At 38.8% G+C, this 20494-nt stretch overlaps 1 protein-coding gene across 2 annotated transcripts in view; it reads left to right on the top strand.

The window, feature by feature from the left end:
- The window catches only part of LOC126172493 (pseudouridylate synthase 1 homolog), a 106306-nt gene that overhangs the window by 67717 nt on the left and 18095 nt on the right, over positions 1-20494 (top strand). For both annotated transcript variants that reach the window (XM_049920888.1, XM_049920887.1), the window contains 3 exons: positions 11690-11957; positions 12039-12294; positions 14088-14233. In XM_049920888.1, the coding sequence (XP_049776845.1) occupies positions 11690-11957; positions 12039-12294; positions 14088-14233 (670 nt within the window). The remainder of the gene's footprint in view (positions 1-11689; positions 11958-12038; positions 12295-14087; positions 14234-20494) is intronic.

The raw sequence follows: 20494 nt of genomic DNA, 5'->3' as shown, positions 1-20494 counted from the left end.
GTGAGGGGCATTCTACCCCGGATCCTTCCTACCCCTCCTAAAGTGGTGTTCTGCCACCCACCCAACCTCCACATCATCCTAGTCCATCCCTATGCCACTCCTAATCCCAACCCCCAACCACAGAGATGATATCCCTGTGGAAGGCTCAGGTGCAAGAACTGCCGAATCCACCCACACAGCACTTCCTTTTCCAGCCCTGTCGTAGGCTTATCCTACCCTGTCAGAGTCGGGGCCTCTTGGCCAAGAGGAAGGGGGATCGCTCTGTGGCACAACATGCAGCTGAATATTGCTTGATTTCCATGGTTAGTTCACAACCGGATCCATCTGGATCCTCCTCTCCACCACCAGCTTTTCTGAACTGTGCGGTACACCTTCCACCTGACTGTTCTCGCTCCCTCTGTGCTATCACTTCCTCTCAATTCATGTCCCTTCACCCTCATTGTACTCCACTCACTGCCAACATAAAGCACCCACTGGTCTTTTCTCCTTCTCTGCTCCTCTCCTTTTCCACCACTCACCTGCCCCCCTCCAACCCCCCCTTCCCCACAGCCTTCTGAAACTGCACCTGGCAACCTTGTCCTGCCACCATCTAGTCCCTGGACTCTCTGTCAGGCAACACTCAACACTCAGTTCCCTCCCTCTTCTTGTACCTGTAAACTGCTGGCCCCCCTCCTTCCCCACCCCACTCCAAACTGCTGCTTCCATTTGATGCAGTTGCATTTTGACCAAAGTGGCTGAAGACAGCGATCGTGTGTGCATGAGGTGTGGTTGCTTGTGTGTGTGTGTGTGTGTGTGTGTGTGTGTGTGTGTGTGTGTGTGTGTGCATTTCCTTTTTTGAAGAAGGCTCTGGTCAAATGCTCAGTGTGTAACAATCTTTTCTTTATGCCTGCCTGTAACTCAGTATATCATGTCTATGGTGAGTTACACTCTGTCATTTTCATAGTATTGTTGATACTCTAACCTCAAATTTCCATTGTGTGTATTAAATTTTTATGATAAAAAACAATAAAAAATAATTTTAAGATTGTTCATTGTATTATAACTGAATCTAATTAATAACAATTATAAACTGTTGATGTAGACAATACTTGTAAACAATTTGTTTTGAAAAGGGAATTTTACATGCAAAGTGACTACACGTCTTTGTTTTTCGACCTCCTGCAGAGGGTGCGTGTCTGACGCGCCTTTTTTTCTGGAGGACTCACTGTAGCTGCAGTTAAAGGTTGTGGATACTGGAGCTGTAGATATGCTTTGAGGTCTGTTGAGAGACAGATAATTTTACTCCTGGAATACATATATTCCTTCATTAGTTCAAGGGACAATATTTTCAAAAAAATTCTAATTAAAATCGATCTTTCGTTTCCTTTCAGCATTCCCTCCAGCTATATTTATAATTCCCTCCAGCTATATTTACAAGGGTGAAAAAAAATCAATTAGGGCCACCTTCTTGTTGTTCTGGCTACACTGTTTGTAGCACATTAGCACATAACTTGCTCTTTGTGTCCACTCCAACTTGGGTCCTATTATAATCCAGAATAATATCTGGCTGTCAACTTTCCAGGTCTATGTCTCCACTACAATGGATCATAGGCAGCAAAACAACTGCTTTATTTATTTTGTTGTTGTGCAATATGAGAGTTTGATCTTTCTGGCAACCAAATATTGAAGAACCTGCAGCTGTCATCTTATTAGGCAAAAATTCTAGATGAATGATGCCTTTTTTTTTCTAAAAGTCTAGTACTTTTTGATAGAAGGTATGTGGCTAAAGGCATTACAGGTACATGAATTATCAGCCATTAAATTTCTGTTTGCATTGACTGTGTCCTCAACAAGACATTTTGCAATTTCTTCTGGCAGAATACAGACTGGTTGTTTATTGATATATACTTCCAAATTTCCCCAGTAAAATATCTTTGCATCTGCCACTGCATACATTTTGATGCTATATTTGGCATGTTTCGATGGTGTATATTGAATACATGAACAGCGTGCACAAAATTGATTCAGCATTCCATCAACAGTAACAAGTTCACTCATGCTGTAAGATTTTCTTACATTTTGAACAAAGCTCTCAACAATATGTCTTATGGCAGCAAGTTCCTTAAGCTTCCTTCTTTCCTGCCGGGCTGCACTGTCATCATACTGAAGGCTCCTCAAAATCATAGAAACTCATGGCCACTCTCAAAAGTGGTATTGCTGTCCCATTCTTTGCCCATAATTCTTCCACATTTACCACTCATCCCCTTTTCAAGCGTATTTGAATAAGGATACCTGTTGTGACCAATAGTTGTTCTCTGGTTAGATCAATGCAATCTTTGGGCCAGATGTACACTGGGTGTAATTTTTCAATTTTTGAATTATTTTGTCTTAGAATTTCGGAGTTATCTTTACAATGAAAAGTATCAGAAGTACATCAGTTGGAGATATGGAATCCCTTACTTTTCTTCTTGGGCCAGCTATATTTTGTACTATATTTTCTTAAAAGTGTGAAACACTGTTTCGATTGCACATTTAATAAAAATGTTACCTGCTTTGACCTTTAGTAGTTGCCCAATCTTCAGATAATGCACCATCTGGCTGACGATGATCAAGCATGGAACAGCTGTGCTGGCCCCAGTTGCAATTTTCCTGACCCCACTCACAGTTTTGTGACTAGGGTCAGCACAGCTGTTCCAAGCATGATCATTGTCAGCCAGATGGTGCATTTTCTGAATATTGGGCTACTACTAAAGGCAAAAGTCAGTCATATTGTTAATAAATGTTCAATTGAGACCATGTTTTCCCAATAATTTTATCTAAGCTTATGATTTTTTTAAAAATTTTTAGGGTTTCAATAACACTGGTTCACACCATTTTGCAATTTATCATTCCAGACGTAAATATCTTCAGCCATTGTTTCAACTTTGCTCTCTTCACCTCCCCCCCCCCCCCCACCCCCACCCCCCATCTTTTGTTTCAGAATCATGGCTAGCCTGTGTTGTTTCTTCTTCAATTAAATCTGAAGGGATCACTTGCCTCAAAATTTCAAGTTGATTGTTTTTTGAGTTGTTCTTTCATTCTGTTCTTCTTCTAATTCTTATAAAATTTTATGAATATCTTCAAGTTTTACCAGGCTCTACCTAAAAAAAACCTTTCTGAATGTGTACTAGTCTACTCACTAACATTAAAAATAAGAAAAACAAAAAGAATCATACTTACATTATGTAAAAAAAGAGTTTAATGGAGAATAAAGATGACCAAAAACAAATGGAATGTGAGGTGTCGCACGTTGTATTCTGTACAACAGCCGGGTATGTGCTGACTAAATTCTGAAGGGTAGAAATGTACCCACAACAAAGCAGTGGGAAGGAGCAGGCATCAAGAAGAGTATTGCCACTAGAAACAGCTAGTACCAGTATTCCGAGAAGCCGACTGGAGAGGCCTGCTAGTCATGTGGAATCAACATGCAACCATGTTAGAACACAGAATGGGGTACAGCGAACCAAAGGCATCAGCTGTTTGGCTGGCGTTGGTGTGAGTAACTGACAGGCTGTTGTCCATACTAACAGTCCAGTGGGGAAGAGGTTCTATACAGGCAGTAGTAATATTGAACTAACGTTCTTAAGAAGGCAACTTTTTAAGAATGGCACAAATACAACACTTAAGCAAAATATTATAGCTAATCAGGGCCTGATTGATGTGCAAACACACAACAAAACCATCAGTATGGCTAAACTATAGAGTGACATAGAAAATACTGGGGCTATCTCCCACCAAAGATTTACAATAAAAATTTTTAAACCCTAGACTATAAATTGTATTGAGAGGTGGAATGTAAATTATAGCAATGTGAAATCATTGGTTGCTGTGTAACAATTTTACTGCACATTGGATTTTGTGCCAAGCGATTCTTTCTGAGTTTTGCTGGAAACCATAAAAAGGAAAGTTGCTACTCACCATATGGCGGAGATGCTGAGTCGCAGTGCTTTCAGTTGCCTGAGACTGCAGTTTTGTGTGTGTGTGTGTGTGTTTTGTCTATTGTTGATGAAGGCATTAATGGCCGAAAGCTTTAATTGTGAGAGGCTTTTTGTTGTGCCTATCTGTGACCCAGCATCTCCACTATATGGTGAGTAGCAACTTTCCTTTTCATAATTTTGTTACATTTCATCCTGCATTTTCCATTGTTTGATTTTTGCTGGAAATCATTTCTTTTCTTCAAACAAAGTTGCATATTTGGCTAGAACACAATACTTCCCAATCTGCCCCACACAGAGGTTCAACTTTCTTTTCACTTTCAAGTTTTATAGGTGATGTAACTGTGATGGAATTTATGTATAGTGTTCTATCAGGCTGTTCATTTTCTTGTTACACTGTTGTATCTCATCAGTATTTATTTCATGCACTTTGGCGAGTATGGTATCCTGGGGTATTTTAATGTCACTACTTCCAAAATTTGGCCAAATTATATCCTCTTCTGTTGTACTCATTCGAGATAAACTACATCGCATATGTGTCTGTTTACCGTCCAGAACTTCATTTCTTGTTAATGGTTCCACTAAGAAAATATCTCCTCTTAATAAATCTTTTATTAACATTATCCAAAGGATTGTCCCAGTACCAGACAATATTTTCTTGGTTTCATTTAACTTCAGTGGTGTGGTACATTGTTTATTGGAACGTGACCATTTGCTCTGTACTCCCTTGCATCCTTATAGTGGGAACACAAAAAGTTGGACATTTCCCCAAATTTTAACTTCCTGTGCTTGGAAATTAGCTAAGTCATGGAAATGGCACAGGAAATCATTACCTAAACTGGAATCAAAATTGTGGTCATGCTTCCACACCACTTTGAGTGTGAACTCATACTTCCTTCTGTCTGTTTCCAGTTCCACATTTTGTGGACCTATTGGTTAAATTACCGTTTTTCCCAATTCACTCAGTCTACAGCGTGGCAAGTTTAATTCTCCACCATAAGTGGACTTAATGAACAAAACACTTCTGCAGCTGTATCAGTGATAAAGATAGGCTGTCTGCTATTGATTTTACCTGCAAAGTTACACTTGCCATCTGAGCAACTTCTACCTCTCTTACTGGATTCACTTGGTAGAAAACGAATGAGGGACAGTGGTAAAACCATTCCTGTTCACATTTCCTTCCACAATAAAATTTACCAGACAGGTGGCTTTGATGTAAGTTTTTCTAGTAAGGACACCTGGGTGCCTCCATAGGTCCACAAGTTTGTCTCTGCTGCCTGCAAAGGTGGTGCCCATAAACTTATCTATGTTTAGTAAGGACACAGAAGCACAGGAGTTTAGGAGTAACCTCATAGGGTGTTTACCTGTGAAAGCATCTACTTGTAAAAATATTTTCTGGGTCGCATTAAGAGAAACTGCACTTCTGTACACCCGTCATTCACGTGGTTGACTACAGCATCTTGGTGTATATTTGCAGTGAGGCAGCTGAAATACACCTCTTGCAAGTGTCCTTTTATGCTACACCCTTGGAACTTTGTGCTCTTTTGGGGGCATGCACCGCTGGTGCGGTGAAGGAGATGATATTTACAGCTGGGCAATGGTGCTGCTGCTACTGTTGCCTGTCGCTGGCACAGTTTTTCACATAGTCGTATGGGCCATAGGGCAGGTCCCTGCTGCGCATGATGTGGCCTCCCAAATGACCGATGCCAGAATGCTGAGTTTTGTGACATCTTCTTCTGTTGGAAACAAAGTTTGGGCCACAAGGGCAGTTACATAGAGTCGTGCTGTTCACATTAATTCAGTAAGAGAAGGATCTGATTTCCTCAGCACATGGTATTTCAACTATGTAAGTCGCACTATGATGACCATGATTGAAGAGTCCCTGTAATTTTGGCCACGCAAACATTTGAAATTGTAATTCCTATTTAATCCACTTAGTTTGCTGACTTGGTCCACATAAGATTTATTGGGGCCCTTTTTCCACTGCCAAAATTCTAACTGGCTGGAATAATATGTTTCTTCATTGAAAAATGTTATTGAAATAAATAAAAAAATCCTAGGCAACTCAAGTTCCGCTGCATTTATTAATAGTGCTATTACTCTGTTAGATGGTGCAATCCAGGATTTCCAGACATGAACATGGCCTTTTGCCTTTCCATATGAGAAATTTGACAGGCTGAAAAGTATAACTGCTATTGTCAGAGGTATGTGTCCCACTATTCATGTCATGTAAATGGATAGGTAAAAAAATCATCTCACCAAGTGGTGGCATAAGGACACACACACACACACACACACACACACACACACACACACACACACACACAAGAGAATTTAACTTTCACAAGCTTTTGGAGCTAGTGACTCCTTCTTCTGGCAGAAGAGTTGAAGGGGAAAGAAGAGGGCTGAAGGAAAAAGACTGGAGAGGTTTAGGGAATGGGATACAGTTTAGAAAAGTCTCCCAGAACCCCGGCTCACGGGAGACTTACCGGAAGGGTTGTTCCTTCACCCCTCTTCTTTCCCCTTCAACTCTTCTGCCAGAAGAAGTAGCCACTGGCTCTGAAAACTTCTGTGGTTGAAAACATCTACTATGGCCTAATTACAAAAATGATCAAATTCTGATTTGCATGCATCACAGGGCTGACATCATAATTTTTATCGAAGCAAATTACACATGAGTAAGCAGGGAATCATCCCAGTTTATTTACAAGAAGACACATACACAAGGTGTTCTTCTGAAACAGCGCAAACTAACTTAATTCTGTAATCCTAAGCAAAGTCCAGTCCACACTATATCAAAGTTCTGTCTGGGATAAATAGAGTCCACGATAATAGCACCTTAGTGAAACCAGTAGCACACTCTCTTCACAGTTCAGAGATTTCATCACAACTGACTCAGACCAGCCCTGGACTGGCTTGTATGCCAAATACTAGCATAGACCCCTCAGAGGGTGCTTCTGATGACAAGTGCCATCTGAGCGTGTGCCATGTTGGTTGACAGTAATGTTGTGCCAGCTACTCGGTTTCCATAGTATCATTTGTTGCCACCACTAAACTTTCTATAGTTCTTCATTTTACTCAAGGGAGAGGAAGTAATATAACAACTTTACATTGCTATCCTTGAAAGGGCCCAGTTTGTGTATTTTTCAGTGCTGCAACTTACAACATTTTCAGTTTCTCCCTCAGAAATGTGTAATTTGAACAAGTGCTGAGTATGCTTGCAAATTCCAACTGTTGTTAGATGTCCTCCCTACATTTACATAGATACTCCACATGCTACCATACTGTGCACAGTGGAGGGTAACTTCTGCTACTACCACTCATTCCCTTTCCTGTTCCAGTCACAAATGCCATGAGGGAAAAATTACTATATGTATGCTTCCATAGAAGATCTGGTTTCTTGTCTTCACAGTCCTTTCACGAGATGTTTGTTGGTGGCTGTAGGACCGTTCGGCAGTCTGTCAAAAACGCCAGTTGCCTGAACTTTCCCAGCAGTGTTTTGGAAAAACGTCATCTCCTTCCCTCCATGGATTCCCATTCTAGTTTATGTAGCATTTCTGTAATACCTGTATGTTATTTATACCTTTCTGATAATATTAGTACCATAAATCTCGATCTGCCATAACTTATTCCTGCAAAACTTAAAGAAAAACTATTAATGGGATAAATTTGTAACTGTAGCAGAGGTCATCAAGTACGTTACACTTTTTACTGATGCTTGAAACATTGTACTTGCTGTACGTCTCCCAGCCCTTATGTATGTGTCCTCATGAAAGAGAAAGAAAGTGGAGGGAGATAGACTTTTTACTGCCCACCACTTTGACTGCCCATATGTAGTGTGGGTAGGTGGGGCAAACATCTTTTGAGCTGACAGTCAACACTATGTGCAACAATACAAGCTAGGGAAGGGACTTTGACTAGCCAAATGGAGTTGTTAGAACAGGATGTTTAATGCTTTTTACTGTCCTACCCAGTGTAGGTTGCAAAAGTTCAGTATCATTCAGCATGTGGTGACCAGCTGAACAAATGGCAGTTCCATGTTGTTGGTTTAGGGCTAAGTTCACAGTCAGTGGTTGGCTTGAAACCAAGCTAGGTTGTTGGATGCACCCCAAGATCACACCAGAGTGAATAACAAAAGAGAAAAAGCTGTAAAACAGCAATATTTGGACACTGTATCAAATGGCATGATGCGAATATTTCATGTGATAACAGGAAGGGGCAATATGTGACCGTGCAAGCATATTTAACATGTTCGCGCTGGTATGTACCATGTGTATAACGTTGATACCTCAAGTTCAACCTACCAATTACAGTACCAGCAACACACTAACATATGGTGTTTATGTATGAGCTAGGCACAACAAACAGCTGTGAATACAATTTTGTATGACCCTTGAATGGTAGAGCTTTCTGAATAAATGGTATATTGTGATTAGTGTAGGGTAAAATTAATTTATGTCTTCTCTCTCTCTCTCTCTCTCTCTCTCTCTCTCTCTCACACACACACACACACACACACACACACACACACACACACACACACACCCTCTCCCTCTCCCCCCCCCCCCCCCTCTCTACTTCCCCTCTGCCCATCCTTCCATCCCTTCAAAAAGAGGGAGAATGAATTTATGCCATTTACAAAGTAATAGGTCAGTATATTAAAATAGTAGCCAAGGGCATTTGAATATGACTGCCATCCCATGGCAAGAAACAGGAAAAGCAGAAGTGCCAGATGAGCGTGAGTACACATGACATCCCACAGTAAGAAACGCTGTTTGCAGTACCAGCCTGAACATGTTAAGCACAGAACTCTTTCAGAAGGCATGCCAATAGTACTCTGGGCGTGCGCCATCTTCAGAGCTATGAGGAAGTGTTCCTACTTGCCAGCATCATATTGATACAGTGACTTGGACAGGAGTCTGAAGCTCTGTTGCATACAAAAACCTCCACCCTTTTAATTGGCAGTAGGGGAGGGGGGGGGGGGGGAGAGAGAGAGAGAGAGAGAGAGAGAGAGAGAGAGAGAGAGAGAGAGAGAGAGAGGTGCTTTGATCTGTGCCAGAACCTCATGTGCAGTTTATTCTAGGACAAGCAGTGTGGTTATTTGCACTGGCTGAAATTATGTCCCTGAGAGCTTAGAGCGTGGCAATGGTTTCATCACCATTGGCTCCCATCACTGGTCTATTGACAGGATTCCCCCCCTCCCCCCCTTCTCCTCCCAGACCGCTGTAAGCTGGGACAGGGGTACAGATTATACTGCCAGCTCGCAGTGGGAGGAAGGGTGGGGAGCGAAGACAGTGTGGAGTGTCAAACCAGAGCTGATTTCAGTTCACATCCAGCTACAATTTTAAACATCCATCTCTCCCTATTGCCAACGATCCCAGATTTTGGCCAAATGTGCAGGCACATATAGTAGTGGCTGTGAGGTTGTGGGTGTGGTTGTGCAGGACATGAGCCCTCTGGGTCAGGTGTAGCAGAGCAAATAAAGTCCGAGGCCTGCATCTGGGCTGTGTCCATTGGTGGAGATGATTGATAAGTGACAAGAAAACTGGTGAATGCTTCCTCAGAAGTGGTCATCTCTGTATGTTGCACAAGTGCATTTTGAATTTTCTAGCCAGCACTACACTCCTGCATTTGACATGGGGTGGAATAGAGGTGTAGTCAGATTAAATAATCACCAGTGCCTTCTTTTCAAGTTGGGAATTATTGCAGTGGGCTGTGAGAGCACAAATGCAATTAGCTTCTCTGTGCCCTTAGTATGCTTTTGCAACAGAAAGGCAGCAATATAAAAATCTGAAGCATCTGTCACCATTATAAGATATGAGCCCAGAATAAATTTAATCAAACAGAGAGCTGTTCAAAGACACTTCTTTAATTCAGGAATGCTTTAAGGCACACTTCCGACCCAACATATTTTACCCCTTTTTTGCACAGCTGGTTGGATGGATGTGAAATGTTGACAGGTTGCGGAATGAATTGGCAATATAATTTACTATACTGAGAACAACTATAACTCTTTTGGGTCCCTCAGGACAGGTCTCTTGTCTATGTCCTCTACGTGATCCTGTGCGGACCTTGCATCTTTTCGCTGAAAATACGACCATGCTACTTCATATTTGGGTAAAAAAACTGACACTTATCAAGCCAGCACCACAGTTGGTGAATGCCTGTAAATGCTGCTCTCTTATAGCCCTTGTTACAATGATATCGTCAAATGATTTGCACAGTTTGGGATGCCCTGAATAACTGTTTAAGATGTCTTAGAAAAATTGAGGGAGCTCTTGTGACTCCAAATAGTAATCTGTTGTATCACATTCATGACTAGGATCCATTTTGTTTCCTCATCAAGAGACAACTGCTTATACTAGTCAGCCAAGTCTATTTCTGAAAACAAAGGGCTTCCAGCCCACTTGGCTAGCAATTCCTCTTACATTGGAATTCGATACAGATCTACTTGTGATGAGCATTTATTTACTGTAACTTTCAAATCACCACATAATCTGAATGTCCAGTTGGGCTTCTTACAGGCAACCATTGATGATGCCCATTGACTTAAAGATGCAACTGAAATAACCCTCAAACTTTCGAACTTGTCTAGTTCAGCCTTACTTGTTTGCATATAGCAAATGGCACTGGACGTTCTCAACAGAACTTAGATACTGCTAATGTTTAAAAGAAATGTTTGCCTCGAAATTCACAGTGTACCCTTAGTAAGATTCAAAAGCTGCATCAAATGGAGTCATCTGTATGCTTCGAAGCAAAGGCTTCAGGCTAATGGGAGTGCATGACCACACAAGCATATTTAAACACTGAACTTCTCCAGAGGACAGACCAGTTGGACTCTTGACTTACATCGCTTGCACGACCACGAGGAACTGTGTCTGTCTGTGAGCTACAATACATTGAACTCTGTATCAATACAATAAATCATTCATCTATTTCTGTTTTCAAGGCTACAGTATTTGGTGCAACTGAAAACGGAGTGCTAAATAATTTTGATTCATTTTCTATGTTATGTATCTCCTGAATCCCTGCATCGAAAATATGATGGAACCCATTGTCTGTGATCTAAATTTATTGCATGGAACTTTTTGGAAAATCAAAAGTGTATTTGAAGCACACGCAGAAGCAGGTTTTTCTTATTCTTCTTATTTTAGATTTACCTCTTACTGTATCTACTTCATCTTTCAGAATGTCAAAAAGTTGTTTTCTTGCATTACTGTCCAGCAGATCATATTGTGCAACATGAAGGTGCAATAGTGATGCTGCATTTTATATTCTTTCATTGTATTAAGTGTTGTATTTTCTTCCCAGTCAAGTAAGAATGACAATGGGCTACTTCTGGAAGTCATCATTACTACTACCTTCAGTACAAAGTTCAAGTCTTGAACTGTAGTCATTTCCCATTTTCATTTGATGTTAAAGGTAGTTATGACTCAGTAAAGTAAGTTATTAATATGTACTTGGAATGATAAAGGAATGTGTTTTGGAACTAAATGTTGTTATGCATAAGGTTTGCTTGCAGGCACCCAAGCCTGCTCTGTATTATGAGAGATTGTCTCGGCTTTAAAACTGTGGCTAGGTTGGCAAGGGTGGATGTAGATAAAACACTAATATGACTATTCTAATGTTAGCTGACTCAATATATTTTTAGAAAAGCGTAAAGCAGGTATTGTGAATAATGATTATAATTATTGTACTACAATTTTTATACTACTCTTCCTTGTGTTTCCTCACAGCTGAAGGTGCCAATACCAGTGATATCAACAAGCATTTGCCAGATCAGATCAGAGTTTTTGCTATAAAACGCACAACCAAAGGCTTCAACAGTAAAAGTGCCTGTGATGCAAGAACATATTCATATACACTGCCAACATTTGCCTTTATGCCTGCTGGTGAAGAAGTATCAGAAAATTTCCGAGTTTCTTCAACTATTATTAATAATGTCAATTCAGTGCTGAAAATGTTTGAAGGAACACACAATTTTCACAATTTTACATCGAGAAAGTATGTATAACCTTGTAAAGTTACTGTTCCAGGAAATTCATTTGTTTTCATTTCTAATTCTGATGTTTCTTTAATTATTAGGAAGCCTTTGGATCCAAGTGCGCATAGGTATATAATGAACTTTGTTTGTGGTGAACCATTCACCTCAGAAAATATGGAATTTTGTACCATAAAAATAAAAGGACAAAGTTTCATGTTGCATCAAATAAGGAAAATGATAGGATTAGCAGTGGCAGTTTCAAGAGGTCATACGACAATAGAAACAATAAATAAATCATGGAAACCAGACAGGATAGATATACCAATGGCTCCAGGAGTGGGCCTTGTGTTGGAAGAAGTGAGTACTTTCTGAATGAAATATCAGGTAAACAAAAATATTAGCTTATACAATAATATTGCTTTTTGAGCAGTTTCATGTGTTCTTTGAAAAATAAACTGAAGAAAACTGTGCATTGAATGTCACACACCAGAGCTTATATTGTGACTCCCTAAATCTGCGTGATTGACTTAGATACCACCTGTATGTGCAAATAGATGCTGGGATACAGTATTGATAACAAGTTGTATTTATATGTTTTTGAACAAAATGATGTATCACCATGCCGAAATGCCGTTATGATCTTGCTCTCAGCAGGCCATGTCAGTGGGATTGCAAACCCCAAGCTATTTCTTTAAAATGTCAAAAAAGTGTATTTAAGTGGGAATCATGTTTGAATAAAATCAAGAAACAAGAAATACACAACCAAAGTAAGAAAATGAAGTTATTAAGAAGTGTGGAGAGATGTAAAAGAACAGAAAGAAACAAAAATGTTGATCTTAGGCATAAACTAAACATATGCTGTGCAAAAGACAAGTTGGAACAAAATAATAGAAGGTGGATTCAATGTCCCCAAAGAATGGATCCTCAAAGATGACCAGCAAAACAAATAAATCTGTCCCACAATGAAAATGAGACTAGAAGATAGAGGAAAGTAAGCTGGAAATAACCTGTGAAGGGAAGTAAAAAGAAAGAGGAAGAGGGAGAAAATCTGGGTTGTGTATCAGGCAGGACTGATACAGGCAATAGAGAACCTCAGAGAATAGCAACACATCTTGTTACAGGTTCCTTTAGTAGCATGAAAGTGTCATGGAGATGCTGATTGAACTCTATGTCAGACATACAAGAGAGACATTGTGAATCATAGGGTGGTTTACAGTTAAAATTGCAAATACATACATTCCAAGAAGAGACTGGCAACATATTGTTTCCTCCTATGTACATCTTGTGATCAAGATCATGAAAGTAAATTAGAGGTTTTGGAGCTCCCACAAAAGCTCACCAACAGCAATTTTTCTTACACACAATTTGTGACTGGAACAGGAAAGTGGGGAATTGATAGTGGTGTACAGGCTACCTTGCACCACACACTGTAAGGTGGCTTGTGGAATATAGATGTAGATGAGCTAGTTGGCTAGTTTTTCAAGCCCATATTTCTGTAGGATGGGGTTTTGTGATACAGTAAAATGGTACACATTATTCTAATATATAAACACAAGCACTCTTGAGATCAGTTGCCAGGACAGTGATTAAACAAAGACCACAGAGTCTTCAAAAACGGTGAATGTATGACCTTAAAAGTAGCAAGTAAACAAGCTCAAATACATTATGCTCTCACATAATCTTCTGGCAACCTCATTTCTTCTTTTGAAAGCTACTGAAGTGGTTTAGTATAATGGACAAGTTTAATTACATTGTGCTCTTAAGTAATCATTCAAAAGCCTCATTTTTTCTTCATAAGATGTGTTGAAGTGTTTTGGAATAATGGGTTTTAAACCATAAATGTGAACAAGAATGATAAAATTTTGTTGAAATGATGAAAGTGAAAAATATTTACTTATATTTTTTCTTGTTTTCTGTTTTGCAAATTTATTGTCTGTTTCATCAGAATCAGCAATTTTGAAGCAAAATGCACGTAATAAAAATGCGTAAATTTTGTATTTGCATCATAATTTTAGTCTTAATTTTAATAATCATGACTGCAAAATATGTAATTTTATGCTTAGCCTATAAATCAGTTTCATCATATTTGGAGTGTTTTGTAGTTTGAATTGAGTACTATGACTGAAGTACTCCTTTTGTCTTAAATTCAGGTACATTATGATCGCTACAATAAACGCTATGGAAATGATGGCCTTCATGAACCACTAACGTGGGATGACGTTGAGAAAGAACTGATCACATTCAGAGAAAAATACATCTATTCAGCTATTGTGAATACAGAAATATCTGAGAAATGGTATCCTTTTTAAGTTAATTTTATTTGGTATTATTTTATCATTATAAAATTGCTACCAGATTGCAAAGCTTCAGGCAATATTTATAGAGACTTTACCTACTGAAATTAAAAATATTCTTGCTGACAGCATTATGAGATATTAATTTCTGTCATCGTTGTCTGATAGTTGCAATCAATCTTATATGAAAAGCAAACCTCTGGATTTCTCAGAAAGCTATTTTTAGATTGATAGGTCTAACTAACTAACTTTCAGTCCTGAAATTAGTTTTAATGTAATGCATATATTCATTTTTATAAGTCTGTTAAAACTTTGTATATATTAATCAGTTGACTGTGTACGTGTCCTGTCTTACAAAGGTATCCTAGCACTCGTACTAAAAGAGTCAATTTTGAGATTTAATAGTCACTCTTCCTCTGGTTAGGTATTTGGTAACTTGTGTTAAGCTCATACAAAAATTACTTATCACATTTGACTGCATTGTTACCTGCAGCTGATTTATCTATATAGAAATGTTTATTTGCCATTCTATTTGGTACATTTATAATTACCTGGGCCCACTCAAAGTACATAATTAACTATACTTTCAGTGCACATGTGAAGTAGTAAGTAAATCTGTGGCTAATGTTGGCTCAGCTCAATAAATGGGCCCGTTCTTTTTACATCATCAGTCTTGAGTGACTGATTTGATGCGGCCTGTCATGACTTCTCCTGTGCCAACCTTTTCATCTCAGAGTAGTGCTCACACCTTATATTCTCAATTATTTGCACAATGTATTCCAATCTATATCCCCCCTACAGTTTTTACCCTTTACAGCTCTCTGCAGTACTATGGAAGTTATTCCTTAATATCTTTAACACATGCCCTATCATCCTGTTCCTCCTTCTTGTCAGTGATTTCTACATGTTTTTTTCCTCTCCAATTCTATGGAGAACATTTTCATTTTTTATTTTGTGTCCACCTAATTTTCAACAGCCTTCTATAGCATGACCTCCCAACACTTCAGTTCTCTTCCTTTCTGCTATCTCTGCAGTCCATGATTATCTTCCATACAAGTGTGTGCTCCAGATGTACATTCTCAGAAATGTATTTCTCAAATTAAGTCCACTGATTCATACTATTGTCGGGCTGAAACATGATGATCCATGGCTCCGCCTACTGGGCCTGGAGATCGCCCCGCACACAGAAATGGAAAGCAGCCCTGTTGCCAAATCATTAGTTTGCTGCCGGACAGTATAGCTAACAATCGTGATGGCCCTTATCAGTGCATTCTCAAGGGAGGGAATTTGTTGTTTGTGTGTGGGATTACTTTGAAAGTGAGAGGCCTAATGAAGGACCTATTCTCACTGTGTCAAATTAGTACAACAAACAGCTGATTGGAACTGCTGCAGTGAAATGTGTGACTAAGGAAAAAATATATAGGCCTTGATAGTGGTGAGAAAGATTAGCATGCTAGGTAAACGCAGAAAGGGTACGAAGCGAGTGACAGCTGTTGACAGTTTTAATCGGTGTGCTATTCAGGACCATATTTAAAATTATTACTGTGGAGGTGAATTACCAACTAGGAAAAAAACTTATTGTTTTTCTTTGTGAAGCAGGGCTGTTTTCCTGTGGTAAGATGTTGCTTTCTTCGGTTCTGAATCCTTTAGGTTTCAGGTAGAAAACATACAACAACAGCAAATTTGTAATGGAGAGGACAGACATAGTATTTCTGCACTGCAGTTTCCTCAGAAAAATGTGCACTATTGACTTTGACATAGTCATATTTACCGGTGAGACTTGGATTAATACAAAAGTTATTCATTTGCCACCATACCATTCCATGTACAATGCGATTGAACTTATTTGGGCTCAAGTGAAAGGAAATGTAGCAAGAAATAACACGGGTTCACATTTCTTACAAATCAAGGTGTTAAAATTGCTTCATCGAGCTTTGAATGAAGTTACACCAGATATGTGGACACCCGCACTTCTGACAGAAAACATTATTGTTAATCTTGGTGAAGTAGATGATAATACGAGTGCAGCAGTAGCTCTGAGGACGAGATTTCAGCTGATCGTGAAATTTCCAGCGTCTGCTCCGACTACGAGAATCTTGGCATATCTCCTGTATTGAATTAGTGTAGTACATAGTGAATTCACTATTCATTTATTCTTATTTAACATTCTCATGCAGAAATGTGAACTGCCTTCTTATGTAAAGTAAGAATTTCAGGAAACTTATTTTGGCATATATCACGAGTATTTGTTATATTTCTTTTAGGGTAAGATTTTAATAAATGATAAAACTTTGTAATATTCTTTGACACGTAACTACTGCAGTTTGAAATTGATTCCTTGATAGAATACATATTCAAGAACAATAAGTAATAATTTTAGCAAAGGGTAATTAATATGTTGCATAACTATTTACTCTCTGGCATTGCTTTATTTAACCATTAGTTTCTTAAGACAAGCACACGTATGTTTCTGAACTTGCTTATAGGGTTTATTACGTCTATCAGAAATGCAGCGCTTCTAACAACTTGAGTTGAACTGCCGAATGGAACCGTGCAATGACACAACTATCATTAGTTAACGTTGGGAATTTTAAGAATAAGTAATAACTCACAAATCTTGAATCCTGTCACTTTATAGATAAATATCCTTCAGTAATAATGCTTCTTGCACGTGATATAAAACAAAAAAATGAAAGGAAAGACACACAAAATAATTTTAAAAAGTGTTGATCATGTTTTCCCATCTTTCCTGCCGTAATGTGTCTTCTAGAATCAAATTCTATGGCATTAAAGTAAAAAGAAGTAAATTATTGAGTATGAACTTGATGATTGCTGTTTTGTTCAAGTGTACAAGCACAGCTATTCAGGCACACGCTTCAACAAAGCTGAGTACTGGGACCATATCAGCTGTTGTCATTGTTGTGTGACAAAACTGGCAAAACTGTACAGCACAGCCAAACGCGCACATGCGCAGAGCAGTGTTGTTTGCATTTGACTTATTCCAATGGTCTGCTGCCGCAGCTGGCACTCAATGTCGTTTGACTTTAACAGAATTCTTTTTGACAAAAATGCCTTCTTTGCCTTTGCTACTGTCATTTTATGTTGCTTTTGCATCATCTGTTGTGTGTTATTTTACTTCTAAGATAGCAGAATTGCTTCAATTTGTCTGCTTTGTGATTTCTAGTTTTGTTGGTTAGTTGGTTATTGATCTCATTTTACTTTTTTCTTTCTTTGGTTTACTGTCAATATATATTCCACGCTCAGTAGACTACATTGCATTCAGTATGTCCTGTACTACTTCTCTGCTTTTGCTGTGGATAGCAATGTTATCACTGAATCTTACCATTGATATCCTTTCACCCCAAATTTTAATCTCACTCTTGAACTTATCTTTTATTTCCATCATTACTTCTTTGATGTGTAGATTGAACAGTGGAGCCAATAAATTTCAATAGTGACTTACTCCTCTTCTAATCTGAACACCTCATTATGGTCTTTCATTTTTAGTTTTTTCTCTTGGCCCTTATAGATATGCCATTTTACACAGTGAAATACTTTTCTAGGTTGACAATCCCAATGGAAGTGTCTGGTTTTTAAATATTCCTTCCATTATCAAGCACAACATTAGAACTGGTTCTTTGATGCCTTTACCTTCCCTAAAGCCAAATTAATGATCATCTAACAGCCCCCTGAATTACTTTTCCATTCTTCTGTATATTATTTTTGTCAGTAACTTGGATATGTGAGACATTACACAGATTGTGCAATAGTTCCTACACTTATCTGCTCTTGCTGTCTTTACTTTTCTAGAAGTCTGATGCTTCGTCTCCAGTCTCAGTTGATTTCACACACCACGTAAATAATTTTTGTGTTGCCAATTGCCCAATGATTTTAGAAATTCTGAAGAAATGTTATCTAGCTCTTCTGCCTTATTTGTTTACAAATCTTCCAATCTCCTGTTAAACTTTGACTGTAATACTGAATGTTTTATGGTTTCCAAATTGACTTCCGTTTTGTCTTCTAACATTCAACAGACAGTTTCATGACTGTCCTTTTTAGATATGTCAGTTCCTCTTCAAGCAAACTGTGTAGTGTGGTATTCATTATCACAGTATCTCTAGCCTCAGAGAATTCTGAAGACACTTCATCAGTCCTCAGTACTTCAGTGTCCCACTTTTTTCCACATTAATTTTTCGTGATAATTCTCTTAAGCTTCGTCCTACTCTTCACATTACTAAACTGCAATCTGTTCCTGTGTACACCTTACAGTCAAGTATCTGATTTCAGAATATCTGTCTCACTGTGATGTAATCCAGTAGGTGTCTTACCATGTCTCCAACTCTTCTCCAAATATACCTCCTCCTCTTGTGATTTTTGAGCAGTGTATGTATTAACTAACACTAGCTGCAATTTGTTGCAGAACTCAGTTCATTTCTACTGCCAAGCTTTTATTCTCCCATAAGTCTGCCTTCTGTTTTTTCCCCTACCATGGTGTTCCATTATCATTTCTCTTTACATACTGACAAAGGGAGGCCACAATGTTGGGATCACGGATTGACTTCAAACTTTGTACACTTTTGTTGGCATTAAAACAATATAATGTGCAAGCAAGAAGGTGCACTGCTCTGGCACTTATGAGAAAATCATAAGAGAAGTTTTACGCGTCTATTGTGTAACTGAGGTATCTGTGCTAAGAGGCCACCTGTGAGAAGTCATTGTAGTTAAGTGGTTAATGTTCGAGCCTGGCAAGAGGGTCGCACACCAGGTGACAGTTAGAATCCTGTCACAGGGAGTCACCTACATTTTTGTATTTTTTGTGATATTCAAAAAATTTGCACAACACTTTTCATTCTTGCAAAATTAGCAACGTCTTATCACTACGCAGGTTAACTGCCAAATTGGGCCTGCCTCTGTGGCTTCAGCTCAAAGTGTTGAGATGTAAAGTAGTTACAGGTACCTTAGCAGATTGCATGTATAAGGAACTTTGCAAATCATGACAGGCAAACATTTTAAGGAAAAAACTGTGTTTCGTTGTTTATTTGTCGATAGTTATAAATATGTTTGTTCTAGTAATTTAAGTCAGGTAACAATAGTAGGTAATCAAATAACATGAAATTCATTAAAACTTCATGCATGTAGATGTGTTTTTTTAATTATGTTACCTCTCAAATGTCATATAAATTAAATAATGTGGCCAGCGATGAAAAAAATATAGATTCGGTGGGGATTGAACCATCGCCTCATACAAGGTAGTCTTTTGAAACTCTAACGCTATTCACTTGACCAGCATGAACTCTAATGTACAGCACCTATGCACTGATATACATGCCACAACCGGCCGGTGTGGCCGAGCGGTTCTAGATGCTTCAGTCTGGAACCGCGCAACCGCTATGGTCACAGGTTCGAATCCTGCCTCGAGCATGGAGGTATGTGATGTCCTTAGGTTAGTTAGGTTTAAGTGGTTCTAAGTTCTAGTCCCGTAGTGCTCAGAGCCATTTGAACCACATGCCACATAATAGACATGTAAAACTTCTCTTCCTCTCAGAATTGCCAGAGTAGGTTGCACATTATTATTTTAATGGCCTATTAAAGGTGTGCAAAGTTTGAAGTCAATTCATGGTTCTAATGTCGTGGCCTCCCCTTGTCAGTATGTAAAGGGAAATGATAATCATTTGGGGGGGGGGGGGGGGGAATTGGAACACTGTGGTAGGGGAAAGTAGAGAAGAATGAAGGCTTGGCAGTACAAATGAATCGAGTTCTGCAATACATTGTAGCTGGTAATAGTAAATACACTGCTCAAAAATCTCAAGAGGAGGAGGTATATGTGGAAACAACTTGAGGCATGGTAAGATACCTGCTGGATTACATCATAATGACATTCTGATATCAGATACTTGATTATAAGGTGTACCCAGGAACATTGCAGTTTACGGTAGTAATGTGAAGAGCAGGCTGAAGTTTAATATAGTCAGCAGGAAAAATCAATTTGAAAAGAAGTGGATCACTGAAATAATGAAGACTGATGAAGTATCTTCAGAGTTCTCTGAGGCTATAGATACTGTGATAATGAACACAACAGTACACACATTGATTGAAGAGGAACTGACGAATCTAAAAAGGGCAGTCATTTAACTGTCTGCTGACATGTTAGAAGACAAAACAGAAGTCCGTTTGGGAAACCACTTACTGTGCTAGATGCAATTTATGAAGTGTCAAAACAATCAACCGTAGCCAAGTCCTGAAAAACATTAATTCTAAAACTG

Source organism: Schistocerca cancellata, chromosome 1, assembly GCF_023864275.1.
Source record: "Schistocerca cancellata isolate TAMUIC-IGC-003103 chromosome 1, iqSchCanc2.1, whole genome shotgun sequence".
Lineage (NCBI taxonomy): Eukaryota > Metazoa > Arthropoda > Insecta > Orthoptera > Acrididae > Schistocerca > Schistocerca cancellata.
The sequence above is the reverse complement of the archived record's forward strand: the minus strand, read 5'-3'. Positions and strand labels throughout refer to the sequence as shown.